Consider the following 23,198-nt stretch of genomic DNA (forward strand, 5'->3'; position numbering starts at 1 on the left):
ATTACTAATTTATCAGGCAGAATCTGTACGGCTTGTGATCGTCGTACAGGCCAATCACCATAAAGGCCCACGGAAACGACAAAATCGTCTGCAAAAGCAGCACAAAATTGAAAAACCATAATGGCCCCAAGAGTCTCGAACAAAAAGCAAACTTTCTCCGCGCGATTATCTTTCCTCCCCCCGACTTGTTTTCTCCAAACCGCAGTTTGTAATATATGCAATTACACAGAGATTACGAAGTGCGCGCACACACACACTGCAAAAATCAACCTCGCCTATGGACTTCCTATTGCGTAAATCGTCGAATTGGCTGAAAAATCGGTATTATATATCGGGAGAAAAATAAAGGGGACCGGCTTATCTGAAAATTAAAGGAACGAGCTTGCCATGAGTAACTCACACGCGTGTGTGTACCGAGGTCTCCGACACGAGTTTCCCATAACGAATTACACGATACACTCTCCCTCGCGGATCTAGATAATAAGGCGCGCGTTTTCGCGCGAAACGCCGAAGGATCCACGTGCGAGATAAGCGAAAACTCGCGGGTTGCGTCACACCAACAAGACGCCCCCACCCCCTTTTCCACCCCGGCCTTTATGTACCCACCCGAGTCTTTTACCGGTAATATGTTCATCGGCATTCGACACCATCCCACTACGTGTATTATACGTGTGTTGCGACGTTAAAAGAAAGATGCACGATTAGAGTGGTGTTTGCTGTCGATGAGCCGAGCGCACGCGAGCAGATATATCGGGTACGCGAGAGAAAGTGTGAGAGGGACGCGTTTGAAAATCACACGTGTATGATCTGTTGGCGGTGTACTCGCCTATGGTTTGCAAAGCTTTGAGTAATATACATGTATACAAACGCGGAGGAGCCGCGGCGGTGCTGAGCGGCAATTTATGAAGTATCGGCAAATAAGATCGTTTATAAAACGCGCGTGACTCGAAACATGACGTTCGGGATTGTTCGGAGTGTAGTCGCCGAGGAAAGGTATCGTAATTGATTGTTGTGAATTGAAATTGATAAGAATGGGAGAGAAGAAAGCAGTCGCGAGGGAGGAATCAGGAAGAGTCGTGAGGATACACTTATCGAGGTTGGAAAAAGGATTTGGCCTTCGATAATCGCGCTATTAGAGGAAATAAATTAATCTATAATGGCTGTACTGAAATAGAGAGTTACGTGCGCGAGACGCGGGTATGGTGTGTTTTGGCGTCTGGTGGCGTAATAGACAGATATTGATTGTATTTTATGCACACATTAGGGATGTATTTTTTTTTCTTTTTTTTTAGATGCAGTAATTTATACAGACGGAGTACATGTGTTTATTATTATGGCTGCAACATGTGAAAGTAAAATGTTTTTCGTATATTTTTCACTGCCACGAGATAAATTCATTGAATATTATAGTGCAATGAGTTAGATACAATAACCTTGCCTTTTTTTTACTACTAAAACAGATTACGTAAATTCGTACGAAATATCTGAAAAAAACACATAATAGCCAGTCTTTCATGAAATATTTGATAGTTGTTACTTCTTAGTTGCTTCTAAATACAGTTAATTTTCACTGTTAACATAATAAATTGTGAGAATTCGTATTATACGCTAACACTGAATGTTATTTTGCACTTTTTATAAGACAAATAACACAAACTTTCTGTTGAAAGTAAAATTTTAGTAAAAAAAAAAAAAAAAAAATTTGAGTTTAAATTAAATCTTCTAAAAACAAAAGAGTATTTGAAGGTTTTGTATCATTTTACCAAAAGTTTTTATGTGTAATAGTGAGTTACGCAAAATTTTATCGATAGGATGTTTATTATAATATACGCCTAGTATTATATTAAATTCAAAATAGTATTCATTTTGGTTATAATATGGATATGCTAAGAACATGGAAAAATATATTAAAATTGCAATATTTTCTAAACGGCGTGGACAATTTTTTTTATTTAACAAAATCATATTTGTATGGTCATACGAAATGAAATGTCAGTTTTTGAAAAAGGGGATGTACGATTATACTCGAATCGAATAAAACGTGTTTTAACCCCGATGGCTTATCTACAATTTTAACCGTCGATTAACAATAGATAAAGAAATACATGTTTAAAATTTCGAGACATTCCGTCGTCTCCTTATATTTCGTCACTACTACCTTAAGTGTAGGGTAGGGAAACAAAGAAATTTTTATTCAAATCCAAAAAGGAACGTAGTGATTAAGATAACGTGTAATTAATAATTCTATTCAATTAATAGATAAGCCTTTCACACAACTTTATATCGTTAAGAAATAGATATTGAGCGTTGGAAAGTTACCCAAATCTTTTATAAAAAGGGTAAGGCCTAGCGAACTGGTAAAGACGGTCAGAAAAAATTTCAACGAAAATAGTTTTAACTGACCTGATGTCAAAATAGTAACTTTTTCAATAATTTTTAAGAAAAAAGAACTTATTTAAATAAGTATTGACTTGGTACTGTCATCAACTTTTTAAATTTTTTACAATACAAAAACAAAACCTCGGACACTTTTCTCTATTTTTTGGCTGAAAAACTTTTTAAGTGTTGTAAAACCCTAAAAACTAAAATAGTTTTGTTAGCCTTAAAAAATGTGAAGTATTGGTTTTACTACCATTAAAATTAATTTAATATTATAAAAATAACTCAAACATATTAAAGCTGATTATACAAAAAAAAATTATTTTTTGACAAAGAAAACTGTCAACTTTTTTTTACAGAGCTGAAAAACTAATGTTACTTGAAAATTACAATTCTATTACTATATGTTTTATTTGTTGTAGCTCAACTTTTTTTGCAGTTTGTTGAAGATTTTCAAATTTAATCTAAAATTATACTTGATGTAAGAGAATCTAAAAAAAATTTTGTTATTTCAAAACATGGTTTTTTAGAATCATAAATTATAAGTCTGCTGAGCTATTTGTAAGAAACTAAAAATATTTCCAGAGTACCTGCATGCAGTCCCTTTGAGTTACAACAGCTGTACGTCCGTGAATAAGTTTAACATGTAATAAATTAAAAACATTTTCGTCAAAACTTGTTGAAAGACCCGTTTTATTACTTTCTTTGGCTGTATTCTTTGGACAAAGAATTAAGAAACTACGAAAAAAAAAAACCTATAGATACCTTTATAGATTTGCGTGTCACGTAAATTAAGCCTTTTTATTCGTTTTGTAATTGGTGAAGACTGATCATATAGTTGATAGAAATAACTAGATAAAAATTTTGTATTAATTTAGTTAATTAAAATTTAAATCAGAAAAATTTAATAGTTGATGACAGCACGAAAATTGCATAGGTTAAAAGGGATTAACATTTACGAAGATCAAAAAATAAAAAAAATAAACAAAATTTTAAATTATTTAGGTAGAGTGGAGTACGCTGACTATATGATTGAACATTTAAACACTTATCAGTGAATATAAAATTAAGAATGTAAATTACGCTAAGTGAGTGTAACACAACCACTTTAAAGAAAAAGATGATGCTTAAAAAAAGTATTGCAATAGAGAAGTAATAATAGATTTATTTTTTAAATTTTACCCTAATGCACTTTGTAAAAAAAGTTTTTTAATTAAATTTGAAGATTTTTCTGAAAACAATGTTATTGTTTGGCATATAATTTCTACATTCTTATACTTAATTTTTTTAATCTCTTTTATCTACATTTTCATGTCGAATATATTCAATTACAGGACACTTAAAACCTACAAAGTTTTTTGTATCAATTATAGTGAACACACTGTGTAATCATAAATATTTGATGCTTATATTAAAAAACGCAAAAGATATTGAAAACAACTCATGAATGCCATGATAAGTTCAGCGGGTTTCATAGAAAGTCCCTATTCGTTGTGTAATATTTATTTATAAAACAATTATTTATAATCAATCTGAAATCGTACCACACAATGATACATTGTCTTACTTACATTCATAAATGAAAAATCAACGTTTCAATTTTTTCAGCAAAGTATCAGTTAGGAATTTGGAAGGTGATCAACAAAGTCCAACATATTTAGTTAATGTATTTGCTTTGTGCATATTGACGGCAGAAGTTTGAATTCAGGCCACAACAATGTTGATGTTATATAACCACCATTTAGTTATATATATAAAAGTAGATACCTCATGTTATGGACTACAGAGAAGCCTTTCGCTGTCCGCGGATCGAATAACTGATTGCCACTTACTTATTTGACATAGCAGCCATTATGAAAGTGGCATTTGCAAGTGATCGATTATTAATTCATAAGACAACTGTTACCAAGTAGTGTTTTATACCGTCTATTGTTTTTTATTGCATTGTAACTATATTTTTTATAAAACCGACCTTAATTGGTTTGTCACATTCTAGATAATGGATATGCACACAATAATCCGGAATGTAAGGATATACTGTAGTCATTCAAAAAATATTTATGTATAAAAAATATCATGATGTAGTCTCTAAACTGAAAATGGTAAAGAAATATTAAAGAAGTGTATGAATACATAAATACGTGAAATGAAGTCGTACAAAGTAGTGTTGGTATAGGTAAGAAGAGTACGTCAGCTAACATGCCATGATACTAAATTATGTTTCGACTTAGCTTATCAACATTTTTAATAACATGGAAATTTCACAATGCAATAAAGTAAAATCTAGTAAAAAAACTATATTATGAAACAGAGGTAGGTACATTGTGTTCTTTATAGATTCATCATAATTTCTAGTCCTTTCGAAATTGATGTATTCCATGATATTCTATTTGATAGGACATGTAATATTGAAAAAAAATTTTTTTTCATTATATATTAGTGGTATACAATACAATTGTATGTAATGTACTATTTAAATATTTTTCTTCATAAATTAGAGTACGTTTTACAGATCAGAGGTCAAATATCATCATTATCTCCCTATTTTTTTTATTTTAATTTTATTTATTCATAACTAGAGTATACAAAATATACACAGCAATAAAAACATAAAAATTTCCTTGCAAACGTGCAGAGGTATATCCAAATACCCGTTCGCAGGCTAGATTACCTTAAGTTTAATTACAACGTATAAAAAAAAAAATAATTAAAAACCTTATAACATAATTACTATAAACTAAAGTGCCAGTTTGGCTAAAATCCAAACAGCAAAATAATATCCTCTTTATAAGAGTAAACGAAAAATTTCCTATAACATTATTATTAGTGATCACATTTCTGTTAAAGATAAAATTAGAAAATTTATGAAAGCTTGTTAGTGCATATCCATTTTTTTTATTTTATCTAGATTTTTTTTGTAATATCTAATAGTTTGAGATCATTTGTTAATTCATTAAATAATTTTATAGCACATATATAACTAATATTAAAATTCACAGTTTTTATTTTTGGTAATTGTATTAGTTTATTTCTAGTTATACTATTTGAAGTCTCATAATGTTCTTATAAATCACTATAGTAGAATCAAATAAATTCAAAACCAAGGAGTTGTTTTACAAATAAAGGCTTGTCCGTTAAAAGTATGTTTTGTATTATCTGTAGGACATTGATACGGGTAATATATGCACTACCCCAAGCACTTACACCATAGCTTATTATGCTGTGAAAGTAAGCATAATATTTTATTATTTTTAGTGTATCGAAATTCATGCATTTAGAAATTGTATAAAATACAAATACGAAATACTTAGTTTTTTATATAATGTTTTCAATGAGTTTGTCCCATTTTGAGTGAAAGTCAAAGATTAACCCCAAATACTTGCAATATTCAACCCTTTATGTTTTTTTTATCCCTAATGGTAATATTCAATGTCCGTGGTACGCTATTACAGTAGTTTCCAAATGTCATAAATACTGTTTTATCTATATTAAGTCAAAGTTTATTTAGAGCCAGCAAATCAATTGTTTGTACCAAATATTTGTTCATATTACTTTTGACTTTACTCCAAGAGTCTTTAACAGAAATAATTGCAGTATCGTCAGCATGAGAATTTAGTTTTGTATTTTGTTTAGTATTTTATATAGTTAATAATAAACAAATCTGTAATACAATAATTCGTAATTAAAATATGTTAAGTAATAATGTTAGAAACATTACCTGTAATACAAGCACAATGATCGCATGAAACTATAAAAAACTTAAAGTAGTATTCATGTTGGCTATTGTATAGATGATATACTAAAATCAGGCAATACCTTCACTTTCGTTAGATTTAGGTAATTTTCAAAAAAATTTATCAACTACAATAGTGTATAATTTTGAATCCCACATAATTTTTCATCTGTACACTATTTTTCAACCTAACAAGTATTGTTATTGGATTTTTTATGTGCACCTATCTCTCGATGAAAAATCCATTATAAAAAAAAGGAAGCTCTTCTAATAAAAAAATTAAAAAACTTTTAAGATACATTTTTCTTCAGCCCCATATAGCCTGATAATTTTTCGTAGAATATCTCGTATACAAAAGCTGTTACGGTATTCCTTGGTGTACAGTATCATGGGGCTCTGGCCATCCAATTTCTGTCTTAAAAACATCTTGTGACTATTTTGAAACGTCAATTGGACGGTTTTGAGACACAACAGCGCTGCTACATCGATACTGCAACATAATATACAGTGGAAAAAGCGACTGTGCATATACACTATGACAACATAACAGCTGTGCCTGTAGTGCCTGTACGCCAACGCCACGTGTTTCTCGCAAATACGAGTCTTACGCGTATACGCCGCTATAGCATCGTTAAAGCTACAGTGTACCGCCGTGTATTGTTGTCTCTGTCGTCGGACCGCGCATACAGCGGAGTTCCGGCTCCCTAGAGCCGCTCGCATTGGCCCACGTGTTCGTCGTGGACGATTCTGATTGGACGCTGGGCTCTGGTAGCGCCACGACTGTTCAATAACGCCGAGCAGCTATAGTATATGGGTATATACTACACCGCTTGGCTCAGTCTCGACGTAGAAATTGTACAATCCGCTAGTTTTTCGGAAAATAGTCGGTCGTTAGGAAAAGCGTGCTTTGCACGACGAGTGGTGAATATCCTCGACTTTTTTTATGTGCTGTTGGTCACTTATTAGCCGCATTAGGCTGCATTAAACGAGCATACGCGTCAGCAGTTTCGATCGAATTGCCGTGGTACTTGGAGCAAGATGAAAGCCGTGTACATCGTAGCGGTTCTCTGTGTGCTAGCAGGTATGCGTTTTACTTTGCTCAACCAATCTTTACTCCACACAACTTTTTTTGCGCTACACACTAACTCTTTATACGTTTTTGTTAGTGATTTATAATCTACTATTATTTATTTTTACAATTATTGTTGTAGGTTTGATATATGCAGAAGATTTACTGAATGAAAATGAAGTTTGTACCGGTGAAGATGAAAATTGCACCGGCCAAACGGCATCTGGTAAGTACTTTTTGCTTCATTTAAATATCCACATGCAATGATTCGAACAGGAGTGATAGTAGGACGATGTTTTATGTTATCATATGTTATTTAGATGCCCAAAATACAGAGGATAGCCCAACTACATATCAATTCCAGGCTAAAGTCAGTCGTATGATGAAACTTATAATCAACTCCTTGTATCGAAATAAAGAGATTTTCTTGAGAGAACTGGTTTCAAATGCATCTGATGCTCTTGATAAGATTCGTCTGCTAATGTTGACGGTAAAAAATGCCATTGATCAAGACGAGGAACTCTCCATTTGGATAAAAGCAGACAAAGAGAACAAAATATTGAGTATAACGGACAATGGTATTGGTATGACCAAACAAGACCTGATAAATAATTTGGGTACACTTGCAAAGTCCGGCACTGCAGAGTTTTTGGAAAAACTCCAGGACTCGAATTTCAAGGAAATGAATGATATGATTGGCCAATTCGGTGTGGGATTCTATTCGGCGTTTCTTGTAGCTGATAAAGTAGCTGTCACATCGAAACACGATGATGATAAACAATATGTCTGGGAATCTGATAGTTCAAGTTTCAGTATTGTCGAAGATCCTAAAGGAAATACGCTCAAGAGAGGAACTACTGTTAGGTAATATGATTTTTAAGTACTATTTTGTATTTGTACCTTTTTACATAGTATATTAACACTTTAGTTTACCAAACTAGTACGAAAAAAGTAAAGATTTCATAAGAAAGTAGGTATTTACTTTCTCTTTTTGGATGCATGATTCCAACACAATGTTCTGAGAAACAAATCTTACTCGTTTTCGTAACAGATGGAATAGTTTTTATCAATAATTGTGTACGTTCCATGGTGATAGTAGCACGCTGTAGTTAGTTGTGTGTTATGTTGACTGTCTCTCCCGCACTTGCGCTCTAGAAAGCGGTAGGAATGTTCTGTCATGATACCACTTGCTCCCATACAAAAAATGGTAACGTGACGGATCAGTCTGCCGCTCCCGAGAGCACTAACCCCGCACTATATACTCGAAGAGCCAGAGCCACATTCTATATACTTACTCTCCTCGTTTCATATTCTTTACTTCGTGTACGTAGACTGTATAACAGTGTATGTACGAGTATATATGATCAATTTCCCAGTGTTGGCTCTGCTTTTTAACTTATTTCTTATTTCTTATTTCTTATCAGTGAACAAATTTTCATTTTTATGGGTTAATTTTAATAAGTGAAATATATAAGATAGAAGTTGATCGAAAACATGATTGTGTAATATGTTGATAGAACATTAACAAAATATATGTATCAATTTTTTTGTAATAAGACTAATACTCAACTTTATCTTTCTTAAGCTCTTCTTATAGTATTCTTTAAGTTTCTGCTAAATCTCAGTATTTATTCTAACATCAGTTAATTAATTTAAAAGTACGATATTTTTTACACACAAATATCACTTTTCACTTTTATATTATTTAGTACAGATTTTATTTTGAAATAAAAATAATTTCACTTTTGACTCCATAATTCGCCTATTTTTACATCTTCTGTGCTAATAGTACAACGTAAACAACAGACCACAACCAACGAACTAGACTTTCGAAACATAAGTGAAAATATTTCAGAAATCTCCATATTTGGAAGTTTACTAAACATAGGAACAAATGATCCAATTACTGGCCTCTGGAATTTTTGACTGAGCTAAATTGTTCATTTCTTGATGTTTTTCGATGTAAATTAAAACAGTTTCATTTTATCTTGATCTGCAGCATCTTATACGATTAAAACGACGAACGTTGTTCTGTTATGTTACTTATTTATTTTTAAAATAACTATTTTAGTGTTGATATCACTTCCTTGTATTACTGCGTATGGTTATAAAATTAGCATTAGTTACTGCACCCCCAATTACTGCTCCGGTATCTCCCATAAGGTTTTCTTGCTGAAGCCCAGACCCAATCACTGCTCACCAATTACTGCCAACGACTTTAGTTTTATAGGTTAGATTCGTTGAAAGTGATTTAGTTAAACAATTATGAATGTCGAGATATACAGTGAGATTCTAGATCGAACGTTATTAATATATCTGAGCACATGAATTTTCGCGTCTGTTTTTCTTATATTTTGTATTACCGTAGAGTGCGCAGTTAACTGGTCATTTACCCCTGGCGTCGTTTTTTTTGAAAAAATGGAGAACCTTCTATGTGATCTCGGCTGCAAGCACTGTTATATCACTGTGTAAAAAGTTAATAAAGCATAGGAGAGCCTATATATGTATAGTTTACGCTTCAGATATGTCTCGATAACTCAACGTGTAATTTCTATTGTATAAAAAAAGGATTTCCTGTGCATTTTGACCTCTTATATACGAAGTTACGTTTCAAACCATGAATTGTAATAAGCAGATATATAAAAAACAGTATCAGCAAAAATTAATATTTCTAGTATTTATAGCTCATTTTATGAAAAAAAGGTTTCTCAAAAAAATACCTCGTGAAATACATAGTTATTCTAAAAAATGACAGTTATTTTATTTCACTTTGAGGATGCGTAACTTTGATTCGAAAAGCTAAAGCTCACTTCTTACTTTTATGAGATAATGGACCCAGTAGTCGATAACCTAAGCGAAAGCGTCATGAAACTTTATTATCTTTGTGCTCGATATTTATCGTGTGGAATTAAATTAAAACAGTACCACTTGCAGAAAAAATGGTGGTGCTGGAAAATGAAATTCATGCATTTCTCGAGGAGAATTTTTCTGTATTACTGCAAAGGTGCACATGAAAAAAAAAAAATGCTTAAATATTTGCATAAATCGAAAAATTGAAAAAATTAAATGATTGATTTAGCTGAGAATGCATATCGTAGGGCAATTCGTTTTTTTCCAACCATTATGTTAAAAATATCTTTTTTTGTTAATATTACTTTCTTTAATACTGTTTTTACGTACTTCCCATTTTTAAATGAAATTCTTTTACTAAAATAATTAAAATGTTATTTTTTTCATGCATTATCGACAATTGGTTTTATTTCGTGAATCAATAATTTTATTACTGATTGTATAAGAGTACGTACTTTCTAGATAATTAATTTTTCAAAATAGGTATTTTCTATTTTATTTAAATTTTTTGTAAGTCTTTCTATAACTATTTGTGTATTAACTGTTGATAATAACTCATAATTTGAAAATGTCATTTTCTCTACTTATTACAATGATCAATTCTATCTCTGCAAGTCTGTTAGAGCCATCTTATTAATATTCTAATCTTATAATCAAATTTTTGATTGATAAAAAATAAAAGAGTTTTACCAATATAATGTTAAGTATATACTTTCTCGCATTTTTTATTAAAAAGGCACACTTGATAAAAAACCAACAGCCTTAAAGTGTCCCACAGTACCCACGTAATTTTTTTTAATTACACATGATTATGAGCCCAAAATCAGCCAAAACACGTGATGTAGTACAACGACGTACTATTCCTTTTTACCTAATAAACAATAATCATAGTAAAAAATTTTTACACAGGTTTCGGAAAAAAATGAACAATTAAGTATTTGAAAATTCCAGATGTACTCAAATTTATGTTATATTTTTTTTGCTTGTGGTTTGATTTGTAAATTATTTATTTTCAAAAACGTTCTGCGCAACTGGGAATTCTAATAAGTGTCTCAAAATTCCTTGAGAAATATAGCCGTAAAGCATAAGAATAAATAGGCAATTCTATTCAAACTAAGTATGTAGTTTGATGATATGAATATTAAATACCGTGTTACTGCCCCCCTCTAAGCCCTTTTAGAATTATTTAGATACTAACTGTTAACATAATGAGATTAAAAAATATTTTCATATTAAAATATGAGTTTGAACTATTTGTAAAAAATTTTATCTTTTTTCCGTGAAATTAGTAAAAAAAAAAATTACAATATATTGTATTTACTTTATTGCAGCTTATACCTAAAAGACGAAGCTACAGATTTTTTGGAGACAGATACACTAAAAAATCTCATAAAAAAATACTCTCAGTTTATAAATTTCCCAATTTATTTGTGGAATAGTAAGGTTATTGAGGTTGAAAAAGACGCCGAAGAAGAAGATAAGGATGAGACAAACGAGGTAGAAAAACAAGAAGAACTAGACGAAGACGATGTTAAGATAGAAGAATCCACTGAACCGAAAGAAAAAGAAAAAGAAAAAACTAAAAAGACAGTGTGGGATTGGGAACTGTTGAATGACTTGAAGCCCATTTGGACATATAAACCATCAGAAATAAGTGACGAAAGGTACAATGAGTTCTACAGAAATCACACCAAGGATACTCAAGATCCTCTTATCAAATCTCATTTCCACGCCGAGGGAGAAGTTACATTTAAGTCATTACTGTTCATCCCTAAAATTCAACCAAGCGAAAGTTTCAATCGTTATGGTACAAAAACTGATAGCATCAAATTATATGTCAGAAGAGTATTTATTTCAGACACAATGAACGATCTACTTCCAAATTATCTGTCTTTCATCCAAGGTATTGTTGATAGTGATGACCTTCCCCTTAACGTTTCTCGTGAAAACTTGCAACAACACAAACTCTTGAAAATAATTAAGAAAAAATTGATCCGAAAAATTTTGGATACCTTAAGGAAACTTTCTAAAGAAGATCATATCGCATTTTGGAAAGAATACAGCACCAACATTAAATTAGGAATCATTGAGGATTCTCAAAATCGCGCTAGATTGTCAAAATTGTTGTTGTTCCACACTTCTGCTCACGATAATCTAACGACTCTAGCGGAATACGTTTCTCGCAAACAGCCAGACCAAAAGAGGATTTATTACGTAGCTGGTACATCTCTTGAAGAAGTGAAAAAATCTCCGTTCATTGAGAAATTAGTGTCGAAAGGATTTGAAGTATTGTACCTTATTGAAGCTGTTGATGAACACACCCTTTCATATCTGCCAGAGTTTGATGGAATCAAGATCCAAAATGCGGCCAAAGAAATCCCTGACTTGGATGATAGCAATAAGAAGGAATTGACCGAGACGTTCAAGCCACTCATTGATTTCTTTGAGGAATTGTTCAAAGAAAACGTCACCAAAGTTCAAATATCAGACCGCTTGACGAATTCCCCCTGTGCTCTAGTGGCTAATATGTTTGGATGGACTGGTAACATGGAAAGGCTGGCGATATCGAATGCGTTTAAGAAATCGGAAGATCCACAAAAAGCTCACTTCTTGAACCAGAAGAAAACCCTGGAAATAAACCCTGACCATCCCTTAATTAAAGAACTGTTGCACCAAGTTGAAAGCAATCGAGAGGATGATGTTATAGAAAATATTTCATGGATGCTGTACAACACAGCTACTCTTAGGTCTGGTTACATATTGAGGGAACCATCAGATTTTGCAGATAGTACTGAAGAACTTATGCTGACAGTTTTGAGAATCCCATCTGACAAAATTCCACAAGATCATGAGGAACTTTGAGGAAATTAAGTTGCATAATTAAAAATCTTGTCATCATATTCTATAGAGTGCCAATTGTGCACACATCTCACGATATTTTTGTAATGTGATATTTGATTCGATTGGAAACTCAGCATTTTACATCATAAACTAATATTAAATATTTGTACACACACGCGCGACGACAACTGATTCTCAGACTCTCATTCAAAGGTTAAATCAATAAGGATATCGATTTTACTTGATAGAGCTATCCAATAATTAAGTATTTTAATGCATAAACTTTAACTGCGAGCAAGAGAATCAATTTCCATCGTATTGGCTTGCGAACAATACCGTCAGCGTGAAACACCCGGGTAAAATTGTAAAAAAAATTGATGATTACCAAAAATGTCGAGAAAAGGCAATTCAACAACTATCGTCAACAGCCTCTATGACATTCCTCATGTCTTGAAAATAGTAGAAAAGATAGATTGTTCGGAACCCAATACGCACGTCCACCTATTTATGAAGCGGATGTGATCATAGAGAGATGGACTTGTAACTCATGGGTCTTCATTTTAATCATGTCATGAGTGTTGATGTACGTACGATAAGTAATGTAACTAAATAAATAAATGTACAACATATCCTCACTCACGCACTCTTAAAAATATATCGTGTTTAATTGAATTTGATGGAGATTTGGCTAGAAAAATCTGATAAAAATTTTAAAGGTGCCGATAAAATACGCACGGTTTCATAAATTTGTATATGTATAAGTTTTTGATAGTTGTACGAATGTAAGTCATGTCAATCATACTGAACTGATTCTTGTAGTCAAATGTCCTTAAATATACAGTAAAATATAATATACGATATTTTTACGATACAAAAGAACTGATTTCTTCAAATGACTTCCTTTATAGACTCTGTAGTCTGAAATGTGATTAAAGTTTGATCATGGAGCTTTTATCTTATTTAATATATACAAGCACGTGTAACGTACTTTTAAAATTGCTTTATATAACGAAATGTGTTTATTTTTTAAACTTGAGAAAAGTTTTTTACGAACAGAAATAATATTTTTTTCTGATTTAAGTAGTGCTTCAAAAGTAAATATAAATTCATTGTGTAACAGCTTGCAATTGCATTAATTATACTATGAATCTAATCGACTTTTTCTCTTCAATCACCAATATAGTCTGATTTTTTTTGTTGGCCAACGATATTAATTTTCGATTTGCTCTGTGAGTGGATAAACTCATGTGACGTGGTATATATATCACGTGCAGTTACTATATTACTCACATTACGATCAATTATCCGTTACCTTGTGTAGCGTAGAGCTCAACTTATGTTGTAATCAAATACTATCCTTCGCCATCTCATCTAACTATTGATCGGAATTGGGTTAGTCCACTTATTGAGCAAATCGATTTCGTTGTCATGTTTTAACTTTTTTTTCTAGTTGAGTCAAGTTTAGAATAGCCGTAAATATATGTTTCGTTTGTGTACCTCGTTACTTTCTTTTACATACTACTTGTATAAGAAACGATGGAAAGAAAAGAATGTAATATAATTAAGTCATTGTAATATTTTAGCTCAAAACAGTTCCGTAATCTACTAAAAAATGTTTAAGACTTGTTTTTTTTCTATATCAAAGTTCATGTAATCTATGATGCGCAACTTTCCACTAGCCTTTTTTTTACTTTTTCAGATTATATAGTTACGGCTAGCCATTGTGATTCATAAGAATTGAAAATTAAAAAAAAAAAAATACTTTGTAAGCCATCGAATATTTGTACGTCTGTATAAAAAATCGTTAGATTATTAAAAAACGTTAAAAATATATTCACTAAAATATTAGTCATTCATTTACCTACCACATTTGCAAAAAATTATAAACATTGTAACTTAATTACATGAGGTATATAAAGATAAGCTTGACAAACATCTTTATGGACTACTTTTTGATGGACAGTCGAACTTTAATAACACAAAATAAAAATGACCAAGGTTTTTCAGTATAAAACATGTTCTTATTTATGTTGTGTCCATTTCTATTATTTTTTTTATTACTGTTGTTATTGTTATTATTATTGTTATTATTATTTTTTTTTTTTCACAAATTCTGCCTTTATGTAAGTTATTCTAGAATTTTTAACACACACTTTTCGAATTTTAATAAAAAATTATTAGTATTACAATTATTAAGGTAACGTAAGAATTGACCTTGTAAAGCAATGGTTTGACTAAAAATAACAGTCGCATCAGATAAAAGCCATTCGCATTTCCTTCCTTGACTCATCCAGAAGTTACGGGTATGGATCTGCGTAACCTTACAGAAGCTATAGATGGTAATGACATACCTAAGAGCTAGGCTATAGTAACCTTGATTTCCATGTTTGATGAAGCCATGATATACAGTATAGCTATAAAATGTAAATGGCTAAATGTATCAAAATCGACTGCTTTTCGCTCACAAAGTATGACTGATATATTTATTACAAGAAACAGATGTAAGTGTTATTTTAGCAAATATCCACTGTTTTTTCACGTAACAGTATCGTACTAACACACAATCTAATGGAACCTTATACATTGAGCTATAAAGACAATAAAATAATATTCACAACAATGTCATGTCACAACATGTTGAATGAAATTGTACGAAGCTATTGATTTTTTTTTTCAGGTTTAAAATTATTCTTTATACAATTTTTTTCATTCAACATCAGTAACTTTATCATTTGTCACTTGACCATAAAGAATAAATTTTCAAATTTTTAACAGCTATTTTATATGACTTGTATTTTGTATATTATTTTTAACGTTTTGTATGATTTTGTTGTAATTAAAAATTTTTAAATTAGTTTTTTAAAATAATTTCACTTTACACCAAACACAAAAAAAAAACTTAACTTTTGTTTTTAATTACCTTGAATTGTATTGTCATTTTATTTTTTTAACGAATATCTAGTTTTATGTCCATGTAATTTGAAAAGTGTTTGATGAATTGATAAATTTTTTACTAGAAAATGTTTACAGCTAATGTTTGTAAAAAAAAAGGTAGTATAAAAAAAATGTTCTCGCGCTAAATTTTGGTTCTCCACTGTCTCTAGGTCACTCTGAGTAGGTCTAATCGGTTTGAACAAATTTTATTAATTTACAAAAATTTACTTTTGAGTAACGTAAGTATGTACAGATATTTTTTGAAAGTTTTTGGCACTGAACTAATCAGAAACGTTGGGAATTCTTATTAAATTCTAGATAAAACTTTGTGTTATTTTTATAAAAAATTTTACTAACAAAAAACATTTTTTCTATTGCCATAAATTTTTTTAGATTTTTAAAACTGGTGGAAATACAAAAAAATGAAAACTGTCATTTTTGAAATTATTGTGCATTACCGTTTTGACCGACTGTACTTACTGGGGGGTGGTCTTAGGACCTAAAGTTTGGCATAAAAATAATTTTTCATAGTACCTTTTAATCCACAAAGTTTAAGTGAAAAAATCGTTTTTACCTTCTCTTTTACCCCCCTCACCTGGTAGACCCTGTCTGGTTATTATTTTTATCTTACGTTGATTTGGATAACTTCTTAAAATAATGTACACTTAAAATTAATAAGAGGTATTGTTTATATAGGACTGATATAACGAGTTATGAGCCCAGCTTAATCTTTAAAATTTTGACAGGTGTAAAAACTTTTTGTCAGACCGTGGGCGAATTTCTGGAATATTTGATTCCTAAGTGCTTATACTGTTCATTATTTTTTAATAACACTAATATTTACATTTAATGTAGAGTTTGTACTTTTAATACGTAGCTCAATTAATTTTTCCTATTATAAGGACTACATTAAGGTGATCTCTACGTGTTTGGTATTGACACGATTACGTATCACTAATTTGTCAAATTCAATAAAATATAAAAACGTTTCCATTCGTTGCATGGAAGTTAATCACCACATTGTCAAGTATTCTTTAAAAGTACGACTTGTAAGATCAAAAAAATACCAACAGTTTAATACATCCTAAGTTCATATTTTTTACGTTTAATCCCGAAAAACAACAAAAACAAATATTACGGTGCACACAACGCACGCCAGAAAACATAAATGTGTATTATACGTACAAGCGAACAAGCAGCAACACGTACAGGTGGATTCTTTAATTTATTCCCAGTCACGAGCAAAACGCGATATCCACAAACTACATAGTGCACGTATACACACACACACACACACACACACACACACAGATATCAGAATCGAGGCAGAGTAAAGCAAGATACGAGGACAGATATCAAAGAATAAGAGGAAGACGAAGAGTATAGATACACGCGGGGATACACATATTATCTGCGAGGACGAAGGTACATACAATATATATATAGCTACAGGCGCTCCGCTAACTCGCACACCGCACGCGTGTCCATTGAATTTCCGAGTTCGTAAAGCGGCCGGCCCCGCGTCGACAGTTCGAACGCGACTTAGGATAAGTAATCCCAGAGGGTCGTCGTCGTCGTGAAGAAAGAGACAGAGAGGGGGAGACCGATAAGTTTATAAACATACACACACGTGTATATAAGAGCGACGAAAGGGATCACGAGGGTCCAGATGACGCGGCTTATGGCACATATACATTTCTCTGCCGGCCATCACCGAGTGTCGTCCGGTCATTGTCGAGCCGAGGGAGCTATAAAGCGATCGCCGATCACGCCGATTTTTTGCCGATCGCCGATCTCAAGACGCGCGTATAAAGAGAACTTCCTCGCCGATGGGTATCGAACGACGGCTCTCTTTGCATTATGCACACGTATACACTATATGTATATGCAGGGGGAGAGCGATGCACGGCATGTGCATGCACACGAGAGAGAGAGAGAGAGAGAGTGCATGAAAGGGTTAATTCCTGAGAGGCTCGCTCGCTTCCTCGTGCCAATGGGTCTCGGTGCGCGGTTATTAGCGGCCGATTTATCCTCTGGCTTTCTCTCTCCTGTGTTTGTTGACTCCTTTATACACATCTACTCCAAAGTATTTCAACTATTCATTTGCGGCCTCTAGACGGAGTCGTGTTGTGCACTTCGTGGTATGTACAAGCGGACAACTGAATTAAGGAAACCAACAGTGCTGGGTTACGAATTTAGATGGTTACTGAATTAGGTATATGAAACGAATACTGTCAGTACAGTTCGTGTGTGTGTGGATGTCTCAAGTGATGTCTCAGAGTTTTGTTGAACTATGGAAGTTACACGAATGCCAAAAAGATACGCCGAGCAGGTTGTTTGATGCAAAAAATAAAAAAAACTTTTTTTTTGTACGAAATCACTGTAATTTTTATGAGCTAGAAGACAAAGTGCAGTCATACTTAATTAATACTAAATTAGATTTAATTGACAAAAAATATAACTCATCATGCAAAAATAATTACGTTTTAAATGAAAAGTCATACAGTAATTGTACGTACTCAAAATATACATTTTTTTTTATTGTACGTGCGTGGCCGTTGCGAGGAACCTTGTAGTACTTTTAAACTAAAAAAAAATCCCGCAATATTTTAACCTGATGCAAAAATGGCCAAAGGTAGTTTTTCATATTGACTGGTAATATTACCTCCAGGATGAGTTTTTATGGTACAATAAAGTTGAATTTTTAGTACATCTCTATACAACCATTTCCGATGGGCATAGACTTTAGGTTTAATAAGCTGTAAGAGTTATCAAAAGAAAGAAATAAATTTTTTTGATGCTAAGATTTACACTTAAGGTCATGCCCGAAAAATCTGGAAACCCTCATATTATTTTCTCTATTCACTCGTCAAGGTGATACAGCTTTGCTTGAGCTACAACTATCCACCAATTGTTTACTCCATGCACCTGTACTTACTATTATTTTTTCTTTGGCTATAGAAAAAAAAAAAACAAAAAAGACTTAATTCGTGCACGTATAAAAAGAAAAATCAAGTAAACAAAACAAAGTTATTTCAATGGAAGAGCGAAAGCGAAACATCCGAACGTCAGCAAAAAGTGCGTTCTTCTTACACGCGCTCTTGAGAGCATACAATCCGCAGCCTATTAGGAAACTATTCCGCGTGTATCGGAAAACACGTGCACGCACATCCACCAGCGGTGACACGAGAAGGTCGCTTTCGCTTCTATGTATACACCCAATGTCGCGTCCCCTCGTTCCCCAGACCTATACGCCACCGGAGAGAGGACAACTCTCTGGAGCAAAGGAATGTTTCTTCATCTGCATGCCTACAGTATCACGTACAGGTACTTACTTTACCTATATATATATACGCGCTCGCGGATGTTCCCTTTGTTTTTCTTTATTTGTCCCTCGGCAGAGCACATGACGCGGACTAGGATCGACAATGCAACTAGACCGGCATTGCAAATACATAATTGCACGAATTTATTTTGGTAGGTTTATTTATCCACTGGTAATAAAAGCTTGCATGCTCTATGTGCGTAAGATCTTAATTCACGACCAACCATATTTGAAAAAAAAATTTAATTCTTGTTTTAGATAATTGCATTAAATAACTCTTTTTTAACGGGGGATTTCATGCTTCGGGCTTTTTTCGGATGTACATTAAGAAAAAATATATATTTGTTATAACACAAACTCAAAATTGAGAATATTTGTGGTATTTCATTGATGAGTGAAAATCAAGAAATTTGGAACTATTCTTCTAACGGATAAACGACATTGTCTGTTTTTACGCGGATGATTAGACTTACCAGGTGTACATAGATTCTTAACACTCTTCTTAGTTGCTACCAATTTACCTTTAATTTTCTGAGGTTACAATTTTTTTGTAACGTTTTTAAAATACTAAAACTAATTTCATATCACATTTTGCAGACTTGATGTATACTTGTGCACTTTCGTTAATTTCAATGACTCTTGAGGTATTTACTTTCACTCTCCTTTGTGAGTCTTCCTACTTTGATCTTACAAGTTAGTTACTTTTGATTGCAATTAATCATAGTTTTGAATCCGAGTAATTCGACACGCTTATGTCAATAATTTTTCATTACACTTTGAGAGTTTCTAAGGGCGTAAAAAATGACGAAAAAAGAGAGAGCATAGTTTTTGATTTATTTCTTCAGTCTATAAGGAAGAACGACAATTAATTGTCAAAAAATATTTTTCGAGAACGTCCAAATTTTAAGAGAGTACGAAAATAAGCCGGCAGTAAAAATTGAACGGACGGCATTGGTATCCCCCTCGAAAATGAAGAAAAAAAAGGAAGGAAGGAAAAAAAAAAGTTAAGTACCCCAGCGCTTAAAGAGCCAGTCTTAATCCTCCGAAAAATGCTCGTAAATCAAGGGGCATCGATAGATAGACACGTTCGCTCTTTTCTCGCTTCGCGCGACACCTCGTCCGCGCAAAAGATATCTCTGCTCCGTATAGCAGCAGCTTCTCCCTCTCAGTTTGCATTTTACACGTCGCACATTTCGGATTACCCGCGCAAAGAACCATGTACCCGAAGACAACTCGAGCGAGAGCGAAAAAGAAAAAAACGAAATCGGTTGAGCGACGAGAGAAAGAAGAGGGACGAAAAAAAGGGGGGGGAAGAAGAAGAAGAAGACTCGTTTTGCCGAGGAGGGCAGTTCAATATTCCGCGTACGCCCACACGACGGCCGGGCTTTGCGAATCTCATCAGCGGCAAGAGGGCCGTAAATGTTCGGACGCGCGGGTTTTGACGCATCGACCGCGAGAGTTGTGGCTTAGCTGCTCGTGTTGCTCATATATACTGGAGATGAGAAAAGGTAACTTCCCATTTCGATGATGTGGTTCTGATGTTTTTTTTTTTTTTTTTTTTTTTTTCACTTATTTTACGAAAGTTTCATCTGAAATAATCTCCCATCCTTCGTTGCACTCGCGTGCATCAACAATTAAAAGATCAAGCAAACTACGATCGGTTCGACGCGTTATTTATGCGACCGGTCGGATGCGGTCCGTGTCCATATCGTGTATAATAAATGTCCCCCGGATTTTCTCTCATCCATCAGCGACTCTACGAGCCCTCGAGAGCAAAGGGGACGAGAGAGAGACCAAACCAACACACGTAGCGAGAGAGACAACAGCGACTGTATGACGAGCGAAAGAAGAGTAAGAGGGTCCGTCCGCGGAGTTGCTCAGTGCATAAAAGTAAGCCGCAAATAAAGTCCCACGGAGGCAGCAGCAAAGGCTGACCGACCCGTGGCACTTGGAGCCGACGAGGGTAAAAAAATATAAAAGCGAGGGAGCGGTGAATCATGAGCGAGGCTCACCCACTATGACGTTTACCGTCGGAAATAACATAACGTTTGTCGTATACCACTAGGAGAGGTGCCCGAGAGCGAGGGTGTGCAATAAAAAGGAGCCGCGACAATATTGGCGCGGCCGATTTCAGCTCGGGGTCCTGTGTTTTTTCTCCTGCCCTCCTTCTCTCGCGTTTTCGAGCGCTGCTTGAGATGTCACCGGGGGAGCTTTTCAAAACCGATGGCGATGGTGTTGCTTTAGCTCACCTTTGCACCCTTTAGCCAACTGGCGATAATCGAGGGCTATGACTAATGCGAAACGCAAACCATTTATTTTTCACATTTTTATTGTTATTTCAGTGAATTTCACTGATTGAAAATACACAAGTTCTGCAAAGTGAGTTTATTTGTTACCCGGTAATCTTTTTATTCGATGATTTATGTCGAGTTGGAGGGATGTTTATTTAAAAATGATGAAATACAGTTTAGGTTGCCATTAAAATGTATGATCAAGCTCCAAAGTACGATGCATCTACTGTAGCATGTAGTTGAATTTACTTCAGTACTTGATAATAATTTAATCAAACAAAAGTATATGCTTTCCACAAAAACGATTTTTGTTTCAACATATAGGTTATTGCTTGCCTGGTCCTACTATTATTTTGAAACTCACTCAAAGATGCAATGCCAAAAAGGCCAGCCAGGTGTATTGCTCCTGGTATCCCTACTTTAAAAATTAATTCACAAAAGCAAAGTTTGCAAGTCAAAAGGTTGCGATAAGGTTGAGCTATATAAAATACATTGTGACGCTTTACTTTTTTTTTTTTTTTCATCAGATCAACGATGAAAGCGAGATAGCAATGCAAGCTTTTAAATAGTGCTTCATGGATATAGTTTTAAGGGGGTTAGGAAAAACAGTTTAAAATGTAGAATCATTCCCAAGAAAATATATGTTATAATTAAACACAATATCAGGAGTGCGTGTGAATTTTTTTTCAGATTATTTACCAGGGAAATTTCCGAGAAAATAATAATTGAATATTGACAGTTTAACACAGTCTCTTATGATAGACCAAGCTTAGCTAACCTTTTAATTGAAGTTACTATGTATTATAAATGTGTTAGAATAAAAAAAAAAAAAAGTTTTTATAGAAATCTTAGTACAAAAGGAAGTTGCTTGACAAAAAATTGCTCATTGAGGAGGTCTCCTTGGTTTATTTTTGGAAATAATTCAAAAATAATCAATAAAAAAAGCACTCCAGTAACCCTTACCCCCTGCGTATCAAACTCAACAATCGCGTAAGCGAATTCTCGGCCAATCCAACACGAGCTCGCACTCCCAAACGATACGTTGATAAACAAAAGTAAAGTCTGAATTAAAAAAAAAGAAAAAGAAGGTCTCGAAGCTCATAAAGCACGTGAAAATACCTCTTCCGCGAACATGCACTCATCCGCAATAAAGCGCGCCAAAAGAGAGAGGCCGCGTTTGCGTGCATCAGCAGCTCCCGATAAGATCCCCCGAACAATAATGTTTTCCTGTCAAACACACCGTGCAAAAGATACCTCCTCTCCGCGAGACATCCATTTTTTCCCCCTCCCCCCCCCTCACTTTTTTATTATTATCATCCGCGTCGCGGTGTCGTCAACTCGGGAGCGTCTTGACATTCTGATTTCGTCGCTGTACAATCCGTACGAGCACTCGGGCGCAAACAGGAAGACGAAGTGAGAAAGAAAAAGGGACTCTCGCGTATGAACGCACGAAAAAAAGGAAAAAAAAAAACAACAAAAGACTCTCGCGGCGTTGGTAGTCCGTTCCAGCACTACGCCATCGGTTATCGGCGAATACGCGCGTTCTCCCTCTTTTTTTTTTTCCTGCACACGTTGGTCGTAAAGTAGCCCGAGGAGGACCGACGAAAAAATTAATGTGACTCTGAAGAGGAGGAGGAGGAGCGCGTGTATGTGTATATACGTTTTCGATGTCGAGGGCCGAAGATTGCGCGATAGAATGAGAGTGGAATATGAAATACAGCGGGAGAGGGTGTGCCGAGCGCGGCGCGTTGTACAAGCTGATTTTTTTTTTTTTTT

At 33.8% G+C, this 23,198-nt stretch overlaps 1 protein-coding gene across 1 annotated transcript; it reads left to right on the forward strand.

Moving 5' to 3' along the window:
* The first annotated feature begins 6,923 nt into the window (after window positions 1–6,923).
* On the forward strand, window positions 6,924–14,705 carry Gp93 (heat shock protein 90 Gp93). The gene is made up of 4 exons (XM_014359310.2): window positions 6,924–7,193; window positions 7,324–7,407; window positions 7,502–8,045; window positions 11,363–14,705. The coding sequence occupies exons 1-4, from the start codon at window positions 7,151–7,153 to the stop codon at window positions 12,891–12,893; spliced, it is 2,202 nt and encodes a 733-aa protein (XP_014214796.2). The 5' UTR covers window positions 6,924–7,150; the 3' UTR covers window positions 12,894–14,705.
* Window positions 14,706–23,198: the final 8,493 nt, after the last annotated feature.

The sequence above is a fragment of the Copidosoma floridanum genome, unplaced genomic scaffold (assembly GCF_036245765.1).
Source record: "Copidosoma floridanum isolate Cflo_tuat_1 unplaced genomic scaffold, Cflo_Japanese_pri ptg000007l, whole genome shotgun sequence".
In the NCBI taxonomy this organism is placed as follows: domain Eukaryota; kingdom Metazoa; phylum Arthropoda; class Insecta; order Hymenoptera; family Encyrtidae; genus Copidosoma; species Copidosoma floridanum.